Source organism: Ogataea parapolymorpha, chromosome V, assembly GCF_000187245.1.
Source record: "Ogataea parapolymorpha DL-1 chromosome V, whole genome shotgun sequence".
Taxonomy (NCBI): Eukaryota; Fungi; Ascomycota; class Pichiomycetes; order Pichiales; family Pichiaceae; genus Ogataea; species Ogataea parapolymorpha.
Genome location: NC_027862.1, coordinates 1,180,460 through 1,202,068, shown reverse-complemented (window position 1 = coordinate 1,202,068; position 21,609 = coordinate 1,180,460). Strand labels below are relative to the sequence as shown.

General features: G+C 50.4%; 14 protein-coding genes across 14 annotated transcripts; 7 read left to right on the top strand and 7 right to left on the bottom strand.

The window, feature by feature from the left end:
* Position 1: 1 nt before the first annotated feature.
* HPODL_04450 (uncharacterized protein) lies at positions 2–1,918 on the bottom strand (the record flags this gene model as incomplete). Its single annotated transcript, XM_014079252.1, has 1 exon — positions 2–1,918. The coding sequence occupies one exon, from the start codon at positions 1,916–1,918 to the stop codon at positions 2–4; it is 1,917 nt and encodes a 638-aa protein (XP_013934727.1).
* Positions 1,919–2,294: 376 nt separating this feature from the next.
* On the top strand, positions 2,295–3,554 carry HPODL_05268 (uncharacterized protein; the record flags this gene model as incomplete). The annotated part of the gene is made up of 1 exon (XM_014079251.1): positions 2,295–3,554. The coding sequence occupies one exon, from the start codon at positions 2,295–2,297 to the stop codon at positions 3,552–3,554; it is 1,260 nt and encodes a 419-aa protein (XP_013934726.1).
* Positions 3,555–3,786: 232 nt separating this feature from the next.
* On the top strand, positions 3,787–4,893 carry HPODL_04449 (Mitochondrial NAD+ transporter, involved in the transport of NAD+ into the mitochondria; the record flags this gene model as incomplete). Its single annotated transcript, XM_014079250.1, has 1 exon — positions 3,787–4,893. The coding sequence occupies one exon, from the start codon at positions 3,787–3,789 to the stop codon at positions 4,891–4,893; it is 1,107 nt and encodes a 368-aa protein (XP_013934725.1).
* Positions 4,894–4,972: 79 nt separating this feature from the next.
* On the top strand, positions 4,973–7,141 carry HPODL_04448 (uncharacterized protein; the record flags this gene model as incomplete). Its single annotated transcript, XM_014079249.1, has 1 exon — positions 4,973–7,141. The coding sequence occupies one exon, from the start codon at positions 4,973–4,975 to the stop codon at positions 7,139–7,141; it is 2,169 nt and encodes a 722-aa protein (XP_013934724.1).
* A 193-nt stretch (positions 7,142–7,334) lies between these two features.
* Positions 7,335–9,401, top strand: HPODL_04447 (Protein CASP; the record flags this gene model as incomplete). The annotated part of the gene is made up of 1 exon (XM_014079248.1): positions 7,335–9,401. One exon carries the CDS (start codon positions 7,335–7,337, stop codon positions 9,399–9,401), a length of 2,067 nt encoding a protein of 688 aa, XP_013934723.1.
* A 314-nt stretch (positions 9,402–9,715) lies between these two features.
* Positions 9,716–10,744, top strand: HPODL_04446 (uncharacterized protein; the record flags this gene model as incomplete). The annotated part of the gene is made up of 1 exon (XM_014079247.1): positions 9,716–10,744. One exon carries the CDS (start codon positions 9,716–9,718, stop codon positions 10,742–10,744), a length of 1,029 nt encoding a protein of 342 aa, XP_013934722.1.
* A 51-nt stretch (positions 10,745–10,795) lies between these two features.
* On the top strand, positions 10,796–11,854 carry HPODL_04445 (uncharacterized protein; the record flags this gene model as incomplete). Its single annotated transcript, XM_014079246.1, has 1 exon — positions 10,796–11,854. The coding sequence occupies one exon, from the start codon at positions 10,796–10,798 to the stop codon at positions 11,852–11,854; it is 1,059 nt and encodes a 352-aa protein (XP_013934721.1).
* Positions 11,855–11,927: 73 nt separating this feature from the next.
* On the bottom strand, positions 11,928–13,529 carry HPODL_04444 (Myo-inositol transporter 1; the record flags this gene model as incomplete). The annotated part of the gene is made up of 1 exon (XM_014079245.1): positions 11,928–13,529. The coding sequence occupies one exon, from the start codon at positions 13,527–13,529 to the stop codon at positions 11,928–11,930; it is 1,602 nt and encodes a 533-aa protein (XP_013934720.1).
* A 90-nt stretch (positions 13,530–13,619) lies between these two features.
* Positions 13,620–14,447, bottom strand: HPODL_05267 (uncharacterized protein; the record flags this gene model as incomplete). The annotated part of the gene is made up of 1 exon (XM_014079244.1): positions 13,620–14,447. One exon carries the CDS (start codon positions 14,445–14,447, stop codon positions 13,620–13,622), a length of 828 nt encoding a protein of 275 aa, XP_013934719.1.
* A 2,199-nt stretch (positions 14,448–16,646) lies between these two features.
* HPODL_04443 (Protein PCF11) lies at positions 16,647–18,095 on the bottom strand (the record flags this gene model as incomplete). Its single annotated transcript, XM_014079243.1, has 1 exon — positions 16,647–18,095. One exon carries the CDS (start codon positions 18,093–18,095, stop codon positions 16,647–16,649), a length of 1,449 nt encoding a protein of 482 aa, XP_013934718.1.
* A 58-nt stretch (positions 18,096–18,153) lies between these two features.
* On the top strand, positions 18,154–18,792 carry HPODL_04442 (Molecular chaperone of the GrpE family; the record flags this gene model as incomplete). Its single annotated transcript, XM_014079242.1, has 1 exon — positions 18,154–18,792. One exon carries the CDS (start codon positions 18,154–18,156, stop codon positions 18,790–18,792), a length of 639 nt encoding a protein of 212 aa, XP_013934717.1.
* Positions 18,793–18,833: 41 nt separating this feature from the next.
* HPODL_04441 (Nuclear localization sequence-binding protein) lies at positions 18,834–19,400 on the bottom strand (the record flags this gene model as incomplete). The annotated part of the gene is made up of 1 exon (XM_014079241.1): positions 18,834–19,400. One exon carries the CDS (start codon positions 19,398–19,400, stop codon positions 18,834–18,836), a length of 567 nt encoding a protein of 188 aa, XP_013934716.1.
* Positions 19,401–19,430: 30 nt separating this feature from the next.
* Positions 19,431–20,876, bottom strand: HPODL_04440 (uncharacterized protein; the record flags this gene model as incomplete). Its single annotated transcript, XM_014079240.1, has 1 exon — positions 19,431–20,876. One exon carries the CDS (start codon positions 20,874–20,876, stop codon positions 19,431–19,433), a length of 1,446 nt encoding a protein of 481 aa, XP_013934715.1.
* A 241-nt stretch (positions 20,877–21,117) lies between these two features.
* HPODL_04439 (putative FAD dependent sulfhydryl oxidase Erv1) lies at positions 21,118–21,579 on the bottom strand (the record flags this gene model as incomplete). Its single annotated transcript, XM_014079239.1, has 1 exon — positions 21,118–21,579. One exon carries the CDS (start codon positions 21,577–21,579, stop codon positions 21,118–21,120), a length of 462 nt encoding a protein of 153 aa, XP_013934714.1.
* Positions 21,580–21,609: the final 30 nt, after the last annotated feature.

The following is a 21,609-nucleotide window of genomic DNA, read 5'->3' as shown; positions in this document are numbered from 1 at the left end:
ATTAGTATTGATATCCATTGTCCAGACCGTAGTTGAACTCATTGAGAGCGACGTTTCCTTCAATTCCGAAAGGCCGCTGATCGCTGATTATTTGCCATAGCTCATCAAAATCGTTGAGTATCGGGGTATTAAGTGACTCGTTTAGGTCCAGCTCCGAGTATTTCTGCTCCTGAAAGAGGGGAAATTCCAGTTCAGTAGGCTTATCGAGAACGTTGATGCCTCCAATGCGGTAATTTTTTGTCTTGTTGTTAGTGTCTTTCTTCGACATTTGCTCCATTGTTTTGTTCAGCACGCGTTCATAAGCGTCCCGTAAAAACGATTTCGTGAAAGGCATTCGCTCCCCAACCACAAATAGTGCGGTAGAGCACGATTGCAAACATGTCGATATTTCGACAGTCCATTCCAGCCGTCCCGTAAGAAGACAGTATATCAAAGTCATTGCGCTCACAAAGAGAGTGTGTATAGCGATGAAGCTGTGGCAGTACCATTCGAGCTGTATAAGACGTTTTGCAAGCAGGCATATTGTACCGCATGACTTGACGCACTGGTCGACAAAGAACTGCGCTTCGGGTGAGCTTGAGACTTCGATATCTTTCGAAATTAGAGGAACAAGCAGTATCCGCATAGTCTTGTGGTACAGGAGTGTCATGAACAGCTGGTTGTGCTCTTCATCGAAGGCGGGCAGGTCGTTCTTCCATTGCTGCACTCTCTCGTACATCACTCCGATATCTTTCAATAATGTCACAATGTCCCGTTCCTGGTCAACACGGTAGATGCTGTGCTGGATAACAGAGTCTATTCGCCGCAGCTGGATGAGACATATGCCAACCGTCATGTCCGTGATGACAGTCGGGCCCATTTTTTCTGGGTGTTTGTTGATGATGTCGTCCAGTTCATGACAGTCTGTCACAGAGTCATCTATATTATATGGTAATTCCGCATCGATGTCGTAGTCAGAGAGACACATTGGCCGTCCAAAGTGCATGCAAATGCTTCTCTCAATCACATAGGCACTCCAAAAGACACGGCGGCGCATCACAGACTCGTGCAGCTCTTCAATAGGAACAGGTCCGCTCTCACGACGGTGCAAATTTAAGTCCACACAGAGACGTATTATAAGACCACAAAGATGCCATATCTGGTGACTGCGCGAGGAGCGGAGCATGAAATATGCCACCAGAATCAGACACCTCACGGCGTCGATATCCACGACGGCGCAAATTCGCTCCAGATCCTGTGAAGCATCGGCATATATGTCGTCAGCATTATAGTAGGTAAACCCTTCGAGCGTTTCTGCCTTGATCATCTGGGTGACGCGCAGACCAATGGCGTATATCATAAGCAGGGCAAACCTTTTGATCGCGTCCTGTCTGGTTTCTGGTGTCTGTAACACTTCTTTTCTATTCCGGTGTAATTGGTAAGCATATTCTCTGTGAAGAAAAGGGAAGCGAGAAAACATAAGTTTCATGCACGACTCGATGAGACGTTTGCCCATTTCGTCGTCTTCGATCAAACGCGTGTAATCTGGCGGACCTGTTTTGGAAGGCGGAGATTCCAAGGCTTCTGGCACAAATTTATCTTGATATTCGTTCAACGGAGAGCCATCAAGGGCTCTGCGGAATATAAATGACAGACTGGGGCCAAAGGGTGACTTCTCCGCTCGTTCTTTGACACGAGGAGGGTTAGACACCAATTTGAGCGTCGGATCTGCGGTTTCTGAGTGAGCATTCGACTCTAGATACTTGATCTTAGCCTCCAACTGCGCGATGTATTTCGCCGTCTGTTCTTGGTGGTGCAATATGGAACACTCCAAGCCAGCCTTACGACATACCGTACAACCTTTCACGTCAGGAATTCCGTCACATTTCCGCTTGGAACGCTTGCACCGTTCGCAAGCAAATCGAGATCGGTTAGACATGTATAGATAGAAGGTTACACTATTATTTTCAGTCCTTCGAACATCTTTGCACAGCTTTGGGTATATATTTAATAAAAATATGACATTGGAATTATCGGTCCTAGGATATATATGATGGGAAATCCAAGTCGAAATTATTCATTCTTCTTATGAGTTCCCCATCCATAGCTCCCAGGACGAATCAGGCAATCGCACCGTCCACAGGCTCAGAAATGCCTAAGATCACCAAGATCATGACGTCGAAGGATTGGGTCCTGCCTCCTAGGCCTAAGCCAGGGCGTAAACCAAGTGTTGACACGCCAGCAACTAAGCGCAAGGCACAAACAGGGCAGCTCAGCGCGCATTCCGGGAGCGAAGGGCCAACCGTGTGAGCGAGCTGGAGACACAGATTCTGGAACTAGAGCGGGAAAAGAGCATAAAAGAAGGCATATTGACCAACACCATCAAGAGACTAGAAGCACAGAACGAGAGTCTGAAAAAAGCGCTGGAGGAGATGCGCGCAGGTCTTCAGCACGTGCAGCGACAGGTCTCGTCTACCAGCGGCGCTTCGCCCGGAATATCGCCAACTAGTGATAGTCCAGCCACTCCGCAGTCGCAATCCGCTCTGTCGACTCGTCGTAAAGTGACGTCTATTACAGACGCCGATCTGACTAAAGCAGCCTCAATGATGATCAACTTCAAAAACAGTTCGCGACATAATAGTGTTTCGTCTGGATCGTCTGGCAGAAGAGACCGAGATAGCAGCAGCAGCCTGAGTCTGCAACAGATTTCGCCTGCTCCGTCAAATCCTTCGGACAGCTCGCGGACGTCGACTTGCGGTATGTGTTTGAAGGATGACTGTCTGTGTGAGACAGTTGGAATCCGCAAAAGAGAGAATTCGATAAACCTTGACGAGTTTGTTCCAGCCCCCGCCGTGCCACTGAAAAGAGTCAAGGAGTCAGAGCAGGAGATCGACTTCACCAACAGTTTCAAGCGCGCAAAGAAACTGCCTGTGCTCAAAACGACGGAGCAAAACGATATGCTTTTCAGATCCCCGAATTCTGCTTCGCTGGGCGAGGAAAACCCTGAGTATAGTAAATCAGCGATTGCACCAGAGGACCAGTGTGGTTTTTGTTCCGATGACACGCCGTGTGTCTGTCGAGAAATTGCAAAACAAAAAGAGATGGTTCAAATGAAAGATAATCTGATCACCAGCGAATTAAACAAGAACGAGAAGCATGCAGAAAATGATGTGGACAACGAGTCTGAAGACGAAGAGCCGGCGTGCACAGGAAACCCGGGAAATTGTGCCCAATGCCAGCAGGACCCTATGTCTACGCTTTTCTGCACCACGATAGCTCAGCAAGCCAAGCCAGAGCTCCCCACGCCGCCAACTACAGCACCAAAACTTGACTTTCCACGCCGCACAAGTAGTGTCACCTCGCTGCCTGCATTAAACGAACTCGAGATTAACCACCCTGGTAAGCATTTTATCCCTTGCGCTGATGCTTACAAAACGCTGTCTAGACATGTGAACTTCCAAACCGCAGGATTCAACAACATTATCAGCAATTTGAACACCAAGGGTATGTATGTCGAGGTTGAGAGTGTTGTGAACTGTCTGAGGGAGATGGATAGAAAGTTTGGTAGCAACTAGCTAAGTAGTAAAATAGATACGAGAACAGATTCATGTCATCAGATAAATGGTTTATTGTCATGTATAAAAACGGGGTCCGGATTGGGTAATACTGGCACCCCACCAATTCGTCAAAAGTCGTTCTGAAAAATACATTTTGAAAGGAAATCTTTGAAAACAGGGCAAAAAAGTTGGTGTTTTTTTACAGGGGATATTTTTAGTTAGAATACCGCCATCCCCATGGACATCACACATGAGTGCAGAGCCACCCGTTCCCGCTTTTGAAGAGACTAACTTCGCTCGCCAAAAAGACATAGACCCTATGACTGCCTCTGACACCCCGCACCCCGTCCTTGGACATTACCGACTTCGGCTTACAGACAATCAAGTGGTTACCATAGCGGGTGGACTTGCCGGGTTTTTGTCTGGCGTTGTTGTCTGTCCATTGGACGTCACAAAAACCCGTCTTCAGGCTCAAGGATCATATCTTAGAAATCTTGAAGACGAGGTCAAGATCAATAATTTTGAGAAACGCAGATACACAGGAATATTAAGAACTTTAGGAACCATTTGGCATGAGGAAGGAATACGTGGACTATATAGAGGCCTGGTGCCCATCACGTTTGGCTACTTTCCTACATGGATGATCTACTTCTCGTGTTACGAAAAGTTCAAAAAGATGTATTCATATATTATTAAAGACGACACTATAGGCTATTTTGCCAGTGCCATTTCTTCCGGCGCCATATCTACCACCGTCACAAATCCAATATGGGTGGTAAAAACGAGATTGATGTTGCAGATGAACAAAGGAAGAACTATATACGACAGATTCGGTGACACTGTCGGTGCAGCTGCTACGCCCGGCGGCATCAAACGAGAATACTACAATGGAACTATAGACGCATTTGTGAAGATGTATCACAGCGAGGGAGCGCGCTCGTTTTATAGAGGACTTCTGCCGTCATATTTCGGACTTATTCATGTTGCCATTCAATTCCCATTATACGAGAACTTCAAGAAGGTGCTTCAGGTTCATGGCGACACCTTCGACGGAAAAACCATGAATTTCGATCAATTTTGCAGATTGGTTCTATCGTCATCATTATCCAAGATATTGGCTTCCGGCGTCACTTACCCGCACGAGATATTGCGCACAAGACTGCAAATCGTCAATAGCGACTCGACCAAGCCTAGTGCTGGATTGCTGAAAACTCTTTTGTCAATCTACAAGAACGAAGGAATTCCCGGGTTTTATTCAGGATTCCTTGTTAATCTCGCAAGAACGCTTCCTGCCAGCGCGGTCACGCTTGTTTCTTTCGAGTTCTTCAAGAGTTACTTGCAAGCTACAACTAGATAGATAGAACCTTATAATATTCCTGGTGTACGGATGTACACACTCTATGTGAAAATGGTATTTCTATTTTTGTTTGTTTAGGATGGTGTACTACCTGGCACTATTAAAGCTAGTGGTGTTCGCGGTCATTGCGGCCGCCGAATTGGATGATTTTTTCCCCGAGCCACTCACAGCTGCCAACTTCGACAATGTGATGTCCAAGGGATTCCATTTTGTCGAGTTTTTCTCCCCACATTGTTCCCATTGCAAAGCTCTGGCCCCAATATGGAAGGAGTTCTACGACACATTTCATGCCGAGGCGGAATCTTATGATGTTTACATCAACCAGGTTGACTGTGTTGCCAGTGGCGATCTTTGTGACCGCGAAAAGATCTTCATGTACCCGATGCTTAGACTTTATGGACCAAACGACAGAGGAAATGGGGGCAAGCTTTTAGCGTCCTTCAGCAAGGGTTACGAGAGAACGGTCGAGGGATTGACAGCTTTTGTGCGTGAACAGGCAATCGATTCCAGAGAGGAGCTTTTGCAGTCCCCAAAAGAGATCACCGATCTGATGAAATCGGCAGACATTGGGGCGATCAGCAGTGCCAATATGATTGAGATTATCGCAGGACAGATTGAAAAGCCGTACCTGGTTTCCTTTTGGCCCGGGACCGATGAGGAGCTGAACGTCAATACATTCTCTCAAGATGTCAAGGACAACAAACTGTTCAGCAAGTGTCCTCGGTGTTTAGATTTCCGCAATTTGTGGAGCATGGTTGGACGTCGTCTTTCTCCGCTGATCAAACAAAATGAACTCTCGGTTGGGTATTTGAATTGCAAATCCAACAAGAATATTTGCTTGTCTTTAGGAATGGACGATTTGCTTACAGACAACTATGGCACCTATGATCCCAAAATCTTCATGTTCTTGCCCAGTAATAGAGGTGGCAACAAAATACGGTACAAGGCTTCGACATTAAACGGAAAGCAGATTATCAATTGGAGCAAGCGGTTGCTGGATATCGCCAAATTCGAAGACATAACAAAAGCCGATTTGACCAAGAAAATGAAACTTAGATCCTCACCCTTTAGAAAAGAGGATTTCACAGAAATAGACGTGGATCCGACAATCACTTTCGTCTATCTCTACTCCAAGGAGACGGCTGTCGCTGAGGATTTCTGGCTTCTTGATCATTTAGTCCAGCCAGTGATGGATTTACGCTCAAACGTTCGACTTTACAAAAGCTCGGACATGGAATTTATGGATCTTGCCAAAAACCAGGAGGAGACCTTGATCAAGTACGTGAATCAGGAGATTGCAGATCCTGCGAATCAACTCCATTTTGACGAAGAGATGTACACAGCTCGCACATTGACTACATACCCGATGCTTTTATGCTTCAAAGACGACTCGTTGGTCTCGCATGTTTTTCAGAGTTTTGGATCCCATGACATTAGAGATTTCAATGTTGTGATGGACTTTATCAGAGTCAATGCCAATCCGTTTGTGGAACAGATGACTGATGCCTCGCGTGACGCTATATTTCCTAGGAACTTTGATCCAAGTTTTATGTCAAAGAACGAAAAAGTGGTATTGGTTGTTACCGATGCGAATGACCACACAAAATTACACAGACAAGGGTATGCGCTTTCTCAGATTGGACACAGGTTCCATTATCTCAAGCAGATGAACCAGTTTGAGAAATTAAAAAGGCTCAGAGGAGAGAAGTATGCCAAAGTTGAAAAAATAAAAGCCAAGGGTAAGGACAATGTGGAGATCATTCGCGCATTAAGAGAACAGGTTCCACATGTTTTCGAGATTAAGGACAATAATGTACATTTGGTTTATGTTGAACAGGCTAAGCTCAAGTCGATCTCTGAGAATCTCGGCTGGTCCAAGTTCAATGCGCAAAAATATGAACCCGGAGATATCATAATAGTCTCACGATTCACCAACAATTATTGGGATACCTCTTTAAAAGGACAAAAACTATCAAGTGACACAATCTCCGAGGTAGTAGACATTCTGTCCGCGGCAAGTTTCCAGAAGTTTGCAGGAAAGGGACTGCGGTCTAGTCTCTCTATTTCTGCAGTTTCCACATATTTCGTTTTGTTCATTTTGATCGCAGTTTTGATATTAGGATTGTCCAAGACCCGGGCAACAGCTCGTTTTCGCTCTCGACCAGACAAGCATAGGGGCTTGAAACCCTTCTTCTCCGACGCTGAAGCCAATGTTGGCTCAGGTCCTGCACTTGGTAAAGTTGATTGATGGTGTAGAGGTGAAATTCAAAGGTAAAAATAAATAGAAAATTGTAATTAATCAGTTGAACAATAAGCATAAGGCCTGTTGGTAGAACTATATCGGTTATTTTTGTCAATTTGCTTTATAGCGATTCAATCATTGAAAGACAAACTGTCCAGAGAAGTTGGTTTACCACCAGTGTCAAGAGTGCGTCGCGATCATGAGTGAAGAAGACAAGACATCGAGCATAGATGTGGCCTCTAGTGCAGGGGTTTTCGAAAAGGCATTAAACTCTTGGGCGGTGATTGACCTTCCGAGCCTGCAGAAGGAGATGGACGCAAAAGGACTAGAGATCCAGGCTTCTCAGAAAGAATCACTCCTTAGTAGAAAAGATCTGGCCACGAAAACAAAAGCATTTAAAAAGCTACCTGAGGAGGAAAAGCTGGATCAAATTAACCAATTGGTCAAATCGTATCAGAATGAGGTAGACAGCTTGACGAAGAAGAATAAGACCGTCGAAAACGTATTTTTTCATATATATAGGGCCCTTGCCGAGGCCCCTGATCCGAAGAGATTGCTTCAGATCAGTCTGGAGGCGGTTCTGAGCATCAAGGACGTGGAAAAGCTGAAGGCTGAAAAAGCAGATCTCGAAGAGAAGCTCTTAGGGTATGCTGATTACGAACAGCTAAAATCCAAGATTGCAAAGGTTGAAGAGGAAATGGCTAGGGCTGTGGAAACTCAGTTGCAAGCCAAGGATAGCGAATGGCAAGCTCTGCTAGAGGAGAAAGAACTAAATTGGAGGAAGAAGGAGCTTGAATTGGGAGACACTCTTGGGAAATTAAAGAAGGAGGTTGAGGAGCTGAAAGTGAACGATGAAATCATGCGTCTCCGGTTGAAGAGCCATGCCCACACGCTGAATACAGAGGATGATGGAGATGGCGATACATTAGCAGATGGACAAAATTTGAAGGAGCGTGCTGCAGATACTGTTGAGTTGCAAATGCTGAGTCGGGACGCGGAGACGGCCAAGTTGCGCGTGATGGAACTGGAACGCCGCAACGAGGAGCTGCGACGGGAAATCAGCTCTGCGCGGAGCGACGTGGAGATTGACAAGTTGAGGCAAATGAATAATAAACGTATCAGCGAGTTGGAGAGCGAAAACGCATTGCTGGTTGCACGGCTGGAGCACGAACGCAAAAACGCTGACAAACTCAAATCCGAGATCCAATCCAAAATCGAGGCCTCACAGAGAGAGGTGTCTCAACTGAACAGCGAAGTTGAACAGTTACGGCATAGAATCAGCGAAACGCAGGATTACGACGAAATCAAAAAAGAGCTTGAGGTTTTGAGACAGATAGAGCTGGGTGACGATGATGAGGTTCCTCAGCTGGATTCTGCAATTGTTCAGCGTAACAAAAAGCTCAACAATGAGTTAATTGAGTACCGTTCGAAAAACGAGGAGCTGACCAAAAAGTGTGAGATTTTCGAGAAACAAGTTTCGGAGCTTACAAAGCAAGTCGAGCGCCTGAGTGAAATGAACTCTAAGCTTGAAAACGATCTCATGAATTTCGAAAGCGGCTCCTCCAACAACGACAAGTGGGAGACTATGTCGATGATTTCCTCGGTTGCACCGTCTGTGGCGGGAGGCTCGATGATTTCAGGTGCTCCTTCGCGAGGCGGAAGACTGTCGCCTGCATCTTCCATCGCAGGAGGTTTCGAACCGGGCGCTGTTGCTACTCAGAATAACTCCATTTTGCCTATCATAACACAGCAGCGTGACCGTTTCCGTATGCGCAACAAGGAGCTGGAGGAGGAGACGAAGAAGCAGTTCTCGAAGATTGTCGAGCTTAGAAGAGAAATCAACGCGTTGAAAAATGATAACAAGGGTCTTTACGAGAGAATAAGGTTCCTCCAGTTCCACCAGGATGCTAAGCAGGCGCAGACTGCTGCGCCTTCGCGCGATCTCGAGAGCAAGTACAAAGACAGCTACGAGCAAGAGTTGCATCCAATTGAGCAGTTCCGCATCATGGAAAGCCAGAGAATCAGCTCTCGCATGTCGCCGTTCGAGCGGATATTCATCCAGGTAACAAGGTTTGTGCTGAGCACCAAGTATTCGCGACTTATGTTTGTTGCTTACTGCTTCGGTCTGCACATGCTGGTGATGATGCTTATGGTGTATGTGCTAGGAAGCACAACTGCTGGCGGCAGCGGGCCTGGCATAAGCATGACAACCAGCACAGGTGGTGTTGCAGGCGGCATTGCAGGAGGTGCGAAGAGTCCGCGTTGATCGATGGGTGGATCATCCATAGCACATTGTAGGTGATGTCAAAGTAATGATCAAGAAATCGAGGCATTTAAAGCTGTTGACCAGTGTACTACTTCCTTTGTATCTGAGTGTAAAGCGCGTTATCTGGAAGTGTCTTGCAGCGCAAGACAGAAGCTAACTTGAGAGGAAATCTGGTATTCCGCTTTGGCTTACAGCTCAAGGAAAGCGTTCGCGAAATCAATTAATTTATCGCGATTTCCTAATCAGGACGCTCGATAGCGATATATACTTCCGAGCAGCGCAGAAAAAGTTAACGGTGAAATAAATATACTGAAATGTCTAAAGCAAAAGTTCTTCTTGTTGGAATGGGCGGCGTGGGGTCCATTGCCGCCTACTCGCTCGAAATAGCCGGCAAGAGCGAGGTGACTGCTGTTGTCCGGTCTGACTACGACACTCTGATCAAGGAGGGCTTCGAGCTGCAGTCTTGCGACTTTGGCAAGGTCGACGTGTTCCGTCCAACCAACATCTGCAAGAGCGTTGGCGAGGCCGTTTCCAAACATGGTCCGTTCGACTTTGTGGTGTTCACCATGAAAAACACGCCGGACGTGCAGCCATTGAACCCTTTTATTGAAGAATGTTACCATGACGATCTGGGAATCGTGCTTTTGCAGAACGGATACGGCATCCACAAGGCGGTGCTCGAAGAGTTCCCTTCGGCGTACGTGATCTCCGGCGTGACGATGATCTCCTCGACATTGTACGGACGCACTGTCAAACAGGTCGCCCCGGAATCGGTCAAGGTCGGTGTCTGCGACAACGGAAAAACTGATTACGGCAAGCAGGAAAAAAAATGCAAAGAGTTTATCGAGCTGTACTCGACGGATAAGAACGACGTCACATTCGACGAGAATGTCAACTACACCAGATGGCGTAAGCTGGTTTACAACGCCACCGTCAATTCCTCGTGCGCATTGACCAACGTTGATATCGGTCGTTTGGAGCTGTTTGGAGGCATTGACTCGATTGTGCGTCCTGCCATGGCCGAGGTCCTCGCCATTGCGAAGAGCGACGGCGTCGAGCTGCCAGAATCGATCATGGAGTTCATGATCCGCTCAGACGACGGCGAGTGGTACGCTCCCTCCATGCTTGTGGACATCCGTAAAGGCAATTATACTGAGTACCAGGTCATTTTGGGCAACGCTCTGGACGTGGCCAAGGAAAACGGCATTGCCGCTCCAGTGCTGACCGTTCTGTACAACCTGCTGCACGTGATACAGTGGCGCACCATGGAGGAGAAGCACCGCTTCACCTTGCCAGAAAAGAGACCGCTGCCGCAGGATAATTTCAAAATAGAATTCAAATGATTTAATAAATTCCAATTATTTTCTCCCCTTTTTTTACGTGTTTTTTTGTTTATGTCTCACCGAATAAGAATTTCGCAAAACCCGCCCCTCGACACATTGGATGCGCGGCTGAGTCTGGTGTCGGCAGACTCCGTAGCAACGAATGAAAGGCTCCTGGACAAGTTGGGTCTTCCTGACGAGGACTTTGAGAGTTTCGAAGTAGAGCATGACGGCAGAAATTATGAGCCTGCCAGCCAGTTCCAATCGCTAAAGCCGTTCTGGTACGAGCAAAAGCAAAAAGACGTCAACACAACGCTCGACTCTGACTCGCACAGTTTTGATCTGGGCGATGACGTGGTCGAAGATCGTCCAATCCTTAAGCAGCCACAACACAGACGAATAGCTTCGAGAGAAGAATATTACGTGAGCAGCCATTACTTACAACAGACGCCAACAGACGCCACGCCTACAAGCCAGCGCACGTTCCACTTTCGCTCGGAGTCCAACACGAATGACCCTGCACGGTTCCGACCCCTATCGCCTCCCCCCTCTGCTGCTGCTGATGCAGTACCAGACGCAATGGCAGAGCCCTTGAGATCGCCAAATTTTATCAAATCGCACGGGTCCACAGGCTCAGGATCATCGCTGTCGTCGCTAATAAAGTCGCCGTTGAAGGCTTTTCGTGGGAAACAGTCTTCGACACCAGACTTGCAAGACCAGGGGCTTTCCCAGCATTTCCATTCTTTGGAAAATGCGCAGGAAATGCTATCCTATGGGCTCGGTTTGCGTAATGGAGACGATAAGTCTCTCGCCCAAAGCTTCATCTGGATATGTAAGGCTGGGGCAGTGGACACTAACCACAAATACAGCTTCCACATCGATCCACGGAAGCTTGTTTTGCGCCCGCCAGTCCACCCGCAAAGCACTATATACTATGAAGTTGGACGTGCGCTTGTATACGGGTGGGGGTGCACAAAAGATCTCGGTCAGGGACTCGAGTTTTTAGAGCTGGCTGCTTCGTTTGGTAGCATCGACGCTATGGAGCTCGCGGCGAAAATTACAAAGAAGCAGCGTTCCAAAGCATGGAGGAAGTTTGCAGAAGATGCTCGGCGTCTTGGTAATAGCCAGTGATTAAGGATAATGTAGTACTTGCAACAGTAAAGTGTGTCGTAAATTTAATTGTACATTAAATTAAATACATAAATCACATTAATCTGTGCTGATGGATATAAATACTCTTTCGCACATTGAACCCATCCTTCAGCAATTCCTGCACCTCCTCCAGTTGCAACGAGCCCAGCTCGGGGTAAACAAGAAATATAAACACCCATGAAGCTAGTGATATTCCAGCAAACACGAAAAATGCGCCTGCTGGAGAGAGCCATTGCATTAGCGACAAGAAGCAAGCAGAAACCACCAAGGATCCGGTCCAATTGGTGACGGTTGCCAACGAGGTGCCCATCCCACGCACAGATTGGGGAAATAATTCTGCTTGTTGCCACGGAACATTGCCCAGGCCAACAGCGTAGAATGCAACGAAGAGAACCAATCCCAGTAGTATAGTCCATTCCCAAATTCCCAAGTCTTCTTGTTGCACTTTCACGTCCATATGTAGGAAAGCCACCGCACAGAGAACTTGGGCACACATGAGAAGCGGAATGGATACCAAAAGCATCCTCCGTTTCCCAACCTTGTCGACAATTAGAAAAGCCACAATGGTGAACAGAAAATTCGTCCCTGCCACAAAGCAGCTGACGGCGGTACTATTTGTGTACCCGACCATCTTGAAGATCGTTCCTGAAAAGTACATCAGCGAGTTTATCCCAACCAGCTGTTGTATTGCCTGGAGCCCGCATCCGATGACGAGTGCACGCTGGTTGGAAGGAGTGCTGAAAAGCTGGGAAGCGGAATTCTTCAGACGTTCAAGCTCGGTCTTTCCAGGCACAGCAGCGTTGAGTAGATGGATTTCTGCGATGCTGGCCTCGATAAGCTCCGATGGACACCCCAGATACACTTTGCGGAGCACCTGGTGGGCAGCCTTGTGCTTGCCGATGGAAATCAGGTAGCGCGGCGTATCTGGTAGAAAAACAAAGGCAATCAGCTGGATGGTGGATGGAAGCATCGAAATCCCCACAATGGCTCTCCATCCGCCGTGGTAGCCACCTAGTATTGCTCCTATCGCGTAAGCCACTAGCTGGCCACCGGTAATGGCCAGACAGTTTATGATAACCATTCGTCCGCGGAATTTGGCAGGAGAGAGCTCACTAATGTACAGTGGAGCTATAAGCGACCCGATCCCCACTCCCAGACCCATGATCAGACGGCCCGCAATCATGGTCACTACCCTGGTAGCCAGCAGCTGCAGCAGGGCGCCCACTACAAACAGCACGTTGCAGAGGATAATGACCAGCTTTCGGCCGTATAGGTCGGCAATATACCCGGCGAACACGCAAGCCACCACGGCGCCAAGTGAGGTCCCGCTGGTGATCCACTCTTTTTCCGAGACTAACAGCTCGCGGCCGTCGAGATCGCTGCCGATGGTGACCAGAACTGATGAGATGTAGCCGGTGTCGTATCCAAACATAAATCCAGAAATTGAGGCCAGCGCCGTCAGGCCCAAGACAAGCGGGGATGGATGGTGTATAAGCGTATCCAAATGAGTGCTAGCAGATTGGGTGTCTGAGCCCGCCAAGCCGCGGTACTCGTTGCGCGTGCGCAGGAACTCGGCGTGCTGTCCTGCAGAGCGCAGGTCAAATGAGTTGGCGAGCGGCTCCTCTGTGCTCGGTCGCGAATCCCTGATCGCCATGGTACTAGATAAATAAATAAATGTTAGTTTCTATATATAACGGCTGTGCAACGAATAAAACGGTAGCGCAGCAGATGCAAGTAATGCAATTTAGTACCAATCAAAAGAGGTACTGATGAGCAGTCTATTAGGGTCCGGTTCCAGTTTTGTTTCGGCAGGCAGTTCCGTGGTCTGCTCCACATCATAGATCAGTGTACGTGGAATGTCGGTCTTGGCCAGAGCACAGTCCATGGCAAGGTTCTTACTAGTGAGAACTTCCTTAATTTCTGGCTTCAGCGCACGCAGCTGGGATTCGTCAAAGTCCCCATAAATCACAAACGAGTCCATAAGCCATTTCACAGACAACTCTTCAGGAAGCTCTGCTGCGAGCTTCTCTGCAGTCATGCCCATGAACGGGTCTTTCACGACTATGGCGTTGAACTCGGCACTCTGCTGCCGCAGCTCTTCAATTTGGATTGCCCGCTCGCGCTTCTTTCTCTCTTTCTCTTTCATCCTCTCCGACACGAACAACGCCTCCTTCAGCCCGATTTTCGGCAGTCTTGAGCTCACCTGGAGTCTCACAAAAACGCTCCTTTTGGGCTCTGGGTCTTGGCTCTCACTGTAGAGCTTGTACGATTCGGCCAGCTCATGGATGAATTTCCGCTGTAGCTTTTTCATCGGACGGAAATGGTACGTCTGTCTGCCGAGCTCGCGCGAAACGAGCTTCTGCAAAATCTGCTCTATGCTCTCGCACCACACTTTTTGCTGCGAGTACAGAGACAGAACGTATGGTGTATAGGTTTTTTCGAGAAGCAGGAACCGCGACACAATATCGCCTTCCATCGGCGCGTCGGACGCGTCTGTGAGCGCGCTCAGTAGCTGTCTGTTTCTCTGTTCCAATTCGCACTCCTCGTCGCACTCTAAAGGTTCCGTGTTCAATGAGCACAGAACAGTGCGCGAGAGCCGTTTGCAACCGCAGTGGACGGTGACCCGTTCTTGGCATGGAATCGACTCATTGCACTCTTTTGGTGCGTGGCACACCTGGCGGCACGGATGGCCGCATGCGCGCGGCTTCCCGCATTGGCTCGTGCATTTAGTCTGGCACTGTCCTGGCGGATGGCATATTTTAGGACATCTGTGGCTGCCACAAGGAAGAAGCTCATTGCAGACACGGCCGCACGAAACAACCGTCTGGTAGCACATGGCGTTGTTGATCTCGACGCGTTTCGAGCACTGGCAGTGCTTTGTCACGCGCTCCGTGCACCGAGGACACTCCTTGTCGTCCTCGTGGCAGTTGTGGATCTCTGGCCGGTGTCCGCATTTTGTTGGCCGTTGACACTGGTTCAAGCACACGGGGAGCTTGGTTCCGCACCGCACGGGAGCAGAGACGACGGTCTGGCCACAGTGGCACACCAGATCCTCGGACGAGGACTCCAGACACGGCCGACAGGGCCCCAAATGGCAGGTCATCTGACAGTAATGTTTGCCGCACGAAAGCAGCTTGCCGCACTCTCGCGTGCACACATGGACCGCCTCGATCGTCATCTGGTCGGCCGTGTTGCGTGCGTCGATAGTGTTCCTTCTAATTCCTTTGAGTCTGTTTCGCTCGCGCACGGCAGCCACCGGCTCGTACTCGCAGCAGACTTCCATGCATCTGTGGCGTCGACAGCTCATTAAAGCCTGGCATTTATGGTTGCACGCGGGGACATAGCCCTGCTGCGCCAGTTTACAGGCTACCGAGTACTGGGTATAGTTGCAACGACACTTGGAGTCCACCACCGCGTAGCAAGGCGCACACTCTCCTTCGTGGCACGGCCAGTAGCACGTATGGCCGCAGTCCAGCTTCTTGCCGCATGTCTCCCCGCACGTCGGCACAGGGTCCAAACAGGACGTTCTTGGAGAGGCGAGCTGATCCAGTTTGTGCTTTCCACATGGACAGTGGGTGAGTAGGGCTGGCGACCGCGGACACTTGTGGCCGTTGGGTGTTTTCGCATGACACGGTTCTGTGCATCTGTGGTTCCCGCAGTCGAGTAAGTCATCGCAGACTTCGTCGCACTGGAAACAGCCCGTCCACTGTGCAGCTGCCGTGTGAGACCGCAGCGGAGCACGCTCGTGGCACTTGAGCGAAGCAGTGTGTTTTCCACAGTAGCATCGGCCGGTGATGGGTTTTTCACAAGGACCGCACAGACCAGCGTGGCAGTTGCGGCCGCATGTGTGCAAATTACATGGCATCAGGTCGTTGCAGGGCCGGGAACATGACCAGCCCGTCTTGTAGGGAGTCAGCACACAGGGGAGCTGCCGCTCGGCAGATCCACAGCTGCATTTCATCACAGGCCCCATGGCCGTGCACTTCTTGATATGCGGTCCCGGGTGGCAAGGAAGAGAGCAGCCATGGACACAGTTTGGTAGCGGCGAGTTGCAGGTCTGGCCACAGGAATGGGGCTCGAACTCGTTTTCGGGCGGGTTAAGCACCTTGCCACACCAGCAGGTGTACTGTTTTGGGAGCTTAAAATGGGTGTTGTTGCAGGAAGGACATCGCCAAGAACGATCTTTCGCTGTGGATGATCCTCTTTTGGCCCAATCTCGGATGCAGGGCAGATCGAAGGCCCTGTAGCAGTGGTGACAAGACCAGATCTTCGAGGACTTGTCCATCTCACCTGTGCAGACCAGACAGGTATACTCGCCGCGTCTCAGCTCACTCAGCAGAGACTCTGCGATGTTGTCAGACATGATGGATGATTTGAAATTATTTTTTTTCAAGATTATTTTTCGCACCTTTAGATTTTATTATTTTTAAGCTAAATTGAGGGGATGGCTCAACCAAACGATCCTTGGACGAAAAGGTAATTATTTTTCCAATGGCTACTAACGCAGAGATGCATGGAGATACGAAGGAGTGTTCCATAAGACACAGCGGCTTAAAGGCGCATTGCCGGGACTTGGACTCGGCGTGGCTGCGTTTGTGGTGGTGAGTGTCTACGAGGATTTTATAGCCCCCAGGTTTGCCAAAGAAAGCCAGGAACACAAACACTGAGGTTTCTGCCATACACTAAGACTTATTTATTATCCACTCAATGTGACTTATTATGACTATTTATCTATCGTGAGGAGAATTGGGAGCCCAGGACCCGCACAGACTTACTTCCGCTCAGGCGACCGGTCTCTGATGTTTCCCTTAGTCTCCACCCAGCAGCTATAATGGTACACTCTGCCCTTTTTCTCTATGGCGTTTCGCCAGATCCATTCGCCCATCTCGTCGTCAAACACTCCAACTAATTTTTCTCTACAGATTCCACACACCGTCTCGTTATCGCTATCTTCCGGAATGGCAACTATCTGCTTGTTGACCTCCTCCTCGGACAGAGCCTCCTTCATCACCACTCGGTTGGTTTCCAGAGTGTCTGACGTGTAGCCCACTATCTCGTCTTCCTTGAACTCGATCCATTTTGCGTCGTTTAAATACCACGCCCTGTTGTAGAGCTGTTTACCCGTGTCCTTCAATTTCTTGTTCGTGCGAAAATGCCAGTCTAAGTGCTGCTGGCGCGCTATGGCGCCTTCTGGCGTGTTGGCGAAACGTTTCGGACAGTTCGAGCACTGGTTCGGCTTGGAAGAGTAGATTAGAGAAATCTCGTCTGCCGTGGGTTTGTGGTTGTTGAGTAGCACCTGGCTCAGCTCAATGGACAACATCACAAGACCAGAAGATGCGGGAGCCTGTTGCTGCAAAGACGGCTGAGGAGTGAGAGCTTTTGCTGGGTTGAGTCCTAGAAGTTTCTGCAACTCAGGCGTGGAGAACACGGCGGGACCTGGGGCAGGAGCAGCAGTCGGGGCCGGCGTAGGGATCTTTGGCAGCGACGCTGGCACAGGAGGGATGTTGGGCAGCGACGCTGGGCCCGGTGGGGCCGTCGGAATCGGCTGAGTAAACGGCGGTGGCTGGACTCTTCTGTACTCGTCTTCACGGATTCCTGCGAGCTGTCTCCGTACCACTTCGAGCTGCTGGACGGGGATCTGGGCCGGTTGCGAGATGATGTTTCGCAGCTGATCAAGAAGCTCGAAGCGCTGCTTGGTTTTCTGGTCGGCGCCTCTGTTGAGTCGCTGGCCAACCATACGTTTCAGGTCGTCGATGTCCTTGAGGAGGACTTCTTTGGAAAGCGGCTCCTCGACCTTATTGTTGGCGGTGGCGCGAATAAGAAACTTCTCGATGAGGTCCAGCTGGTCGTCGTTGAACAGGGGCATTCCCGTTACTGGGTTAGCCATCTTCCATGTCTTGAATAGCTTGATCATTTTGACGCGGGTCGGGTCGTCGACAAGCGAGTATGTCTGTGTAAACGTCTTATACAGGTTTATGCTAAAAAGCCGAGTATACGGACTGCCAACCACTTTACATATCGAGTCTAGAAGATAAAGGGCGAACAGTTTCTGTGTGGGAATGGCTTTTGAGATCCGCTTCTCTACAGCCTTGACGATTTCCGCCGCGTGCTCCACGTTCTCCTGCGCCAGCTGCGTGTGGCTCTCTATGATGGGCCGCGAATTGAACGTGAGCGTCTGGAGTGAGTCGTAGTAGTCGTTTCCGAACTGAACAGAAGACATGACCGGGTAAAAAAAAAAAGAACAAAAAAAACATTTCACCAATATTTTCTCAACCAGAATGTGGGTCAGAGCAGTCAGACAAGGAACAAGAGGATACCGGGGTTTTGCCACCAGCCGTGTGTGGCTGAACGAGGCTAAGAACGAGGCCAGAAAGGAGGCTGCAGAGGCTGCCCAGGCCAGCGGCGAAAAGTCGATCGCCTCTCTGGAGTCGGAGCTCGCCTCCATCAAGGAGAAGTTGCTCGCCAAGGACAAGGAGTGTGCCGAGCTCAAGGACAGATATGTGCGTTCTGTGGCCGATTTTAGAAATTTGCAAGAGACCACCAAGAGAGAAATGCAAAAGGCCAAGGACTTTGCTCTGCAGCAGTTTGCCAAGGACCTGTTGGAAAGTATCGATAACTTTGGACACGCTCTGAATGCCGTCAAGGAGGAAACTTTGAAGAGCAATCAGGAGGTCTCACAGCTCTACGAGGGTGTGAAGATGACCAGAGACGTTTTTGAGAAGACGCTCGCCAGACACGGTTTGAGCAAGATCGACCCTGTCGACGAGCCGTTTGACCCAAACCGCCACGAGGCCACTTTCCAGGCTCCTGTGGAGGGCAAGGAGCCCGGAACAGTGTTCCACGTCCAGCAGCCTGGATTCGAGCTCAATGGAAGAGTTCTCCGTCCTGCCAAGGTTGGTGTTGTTAGAGAGAACTAGCTGTATATAGTCTAATGATCAGATAATTACGTATGATTGTATTACACTATGTACTTGTATCCGTCCTCTTTTTTCTGCGCAAATTCCACCTTGAGCCGTCTGTCTTTCAAGAACAATGGACTCTCCTTTATCCTCTTAATCGCCTTAAGTGCCAGCTTGGGGCTCAAAAACCGCACAAACCCGTATCCCAGACACTTGTTGGTGATCGGCGCCTTGGCAAGCCCGCAACGAATCGCATGCAGCGGCGCAAACAGTTTCATCACTTCGTCCTCGGTGGCCTCATAGGGCAGATTTCTTACCACCAGAATCTCGTGCTTTTTCTCGTCCAGATAGTTGCGACGCTGTTCCACCTCGCTACGCAGATCCAGCCGGATTGGCAGGTTTTTGATCACACGGCCTTGCATCTGCACTTTGGCAGCACGGGCCTGCTCCTCGCTCTCGAACTCAACGTAGCCGTATCCCTTGAACTTGCCCTTTTCCTTGACGAGCCGTACATTACGCACCCCGCCCAGCACCTTGAACACGTCGCCGACCTGCTGCTCCGTCACGTCAAATGGCAACTTGCTTACCAACAGCGTCCTGTTGAGACTGTAGAACCGTCGCCACATGGTAAAATTTTCCGGTGCTAAGATGTTTTTCTAATATTCCATGTCAGCTCCTCCGCCACCTCCTCCTCCTCCGGCGCCGCCAATGGGCGGGCCGCCTTCACAGGCGCCGGCCAAGCTGCCCAAGGTGACTCCAGATAGAGACGCGCTGCTTGGCGACATCCGCAAGGGCAAGACCCTGAAAAAGGCGGTCACCAATGACCGCTCGAAGCCCATGGTCGGTGGTCTTGTGGAGTCCAATTCGTCTTCCCCAGCAATCAGCACCCCCAGTGCGCCGGCTGTGCCTTCTGCGCCAGCAGTCCCTGCAGGAGTGCCGCAATTGGGCGATATCTTTGCGGGTGGACTGCCAAAACTTAGACACAGAGGTGACACCGCAAAAGCGTCGGCAGCGCCAGCAATACCGGCGGTGCCCTCGGCACGCCCAAAACGCGACTCCAAAAGTTGGAGTGCGCCTCCCGTCCCAGGAACTGCGCCTTCAGTGCCAGCAGCGCCAGCAGCGCCTACGTCCTCGGCACCTCCTGTTCCTGGCGCACCGCCGCCAGTGCCCTCGTCCGCGGCCCCACCGCCGCCTCCCATGCCTTCCTCATCGGCACCAGCGCCTCCTCCCCTTCCCTCTTCGTCTGTCCCGACCCCTCCTTTGCCGTCCACGTCTGCTCCTCCTCCACCGTCGTCATCAGCAGTCCCCCCTCCACCACCAATTCCATCTGCCCCAGCAACACGCCCACAGAACACCTCTTCCGGGCCCTCGAAACTGCCCGCTCCGGCTGCCAGCTCTGGCCCCTCGCCGGACGCTCTTCCGTTCCTAGCAGAGATCAACGCCAGAAGAGACGACTCGCACGTGGTCAGCGAGGAGGACGTAAAGATAGAAAAACCACCACAGCAACAGGCCTCTGCCGTGCCCTCCATGGCCGCGCCGCCAGTACCTGCTGTCAGCGCACCTGCTGCTCCCAAGGAGCCGGCTAAGAACACAGCCGTGCCTCCCGCCCCGCCTACCCCTGCAGCAGCGCCTCCGGCGCCCCCAGTGCCTGGCATGCCAAAATCGTCTGTCCCAGCCATCCCATCGGCCCCACCTACGCCCCCAGCAGCCCCAGCAGCACCTCCAGCACCTCCACAGCCACCTGTTCCTGCTTCCGCAGCACCCTCTACTCTTCCTCCGTCCGCTGCTTTGCCGACTCCACCGCCTCCTCCGGCGCCAGCTCCCTCGCTGCCGGCTACCAAGGCACCCTCTGCACCGCCTCCACCAGCTCCTGCACCGCCAGCACCGGCTCCCCCCTCGCCCACGTACACTCCATCGGTGGCACCGACAGCCGCGCCGGCACCCCCAAAAGTGTCTGCTCCGGCCGTGCCAGCCACAAAAAAAGCTCCACCGCCACCTCCACCATCAGCAGAGTCCAAACACAGATTCACGCTCTCGCGCTCAAAGGTGCCCGACGAGAACAAAATCAACACCCAGCAGGCGGTCGGGTCGGACTTGCGCAAGATCGACGCCTCGATCTACACCATCGGCGCACCGGCCACCTCGACAAGGATCCAGATCGACGAGTCGCGGTTCCGCTTCACAAACGAGACAGACCTGCCCAAACCAAGACGTTTCGAAAACAAACAGAAACTATACCCATCCGGGAGAGGCAGCTCGGTGCCACTCAACCTTTCTCTCTACACCTGATGTATTATCCCTGATATATTATCACCTATGTACAAATATAATTACAATTTTCATCTAGTCACATCTACCGTCTTTCCAACCGTCTTTCCAACGCTCTTTCCACAGATTGCAGTCAAACTTCTTCTTTCCCAGCTTCTCGTTCACCTCGTTGTGCGCGTCGCACAGCCATTTGCCAAATTCCTCCTGTGTGCGCACCTTGGGCTTGTCCTTCTCCATGTACTGTCTGAAGTCTTTGGCACAGAACCAGCATGGGTAAATGTTGCCAAACACACGCAAAAACGTCCTCATGTCCTCCTGTTGTTCCTCCGACGCCTGTTCCGGATACTTGGCAGCAACAGAGTGCAGAAACGTCCAGGTGGACCGGCCGAGCTGCTCCACGTCCGGAGGACAGTCGTCGGCCACGGTCTTGGTCGCCGACTTGGTCACCGCCTTGAAGTCCAGCAGCGTGTTGCACGAGCGACACGGCTTGCCGTTCTCATCTAAAATAATCTTTCTACCAGAAGGCCCCACTGACATTAAACTTTATTTAATTTATTTAATTTCATT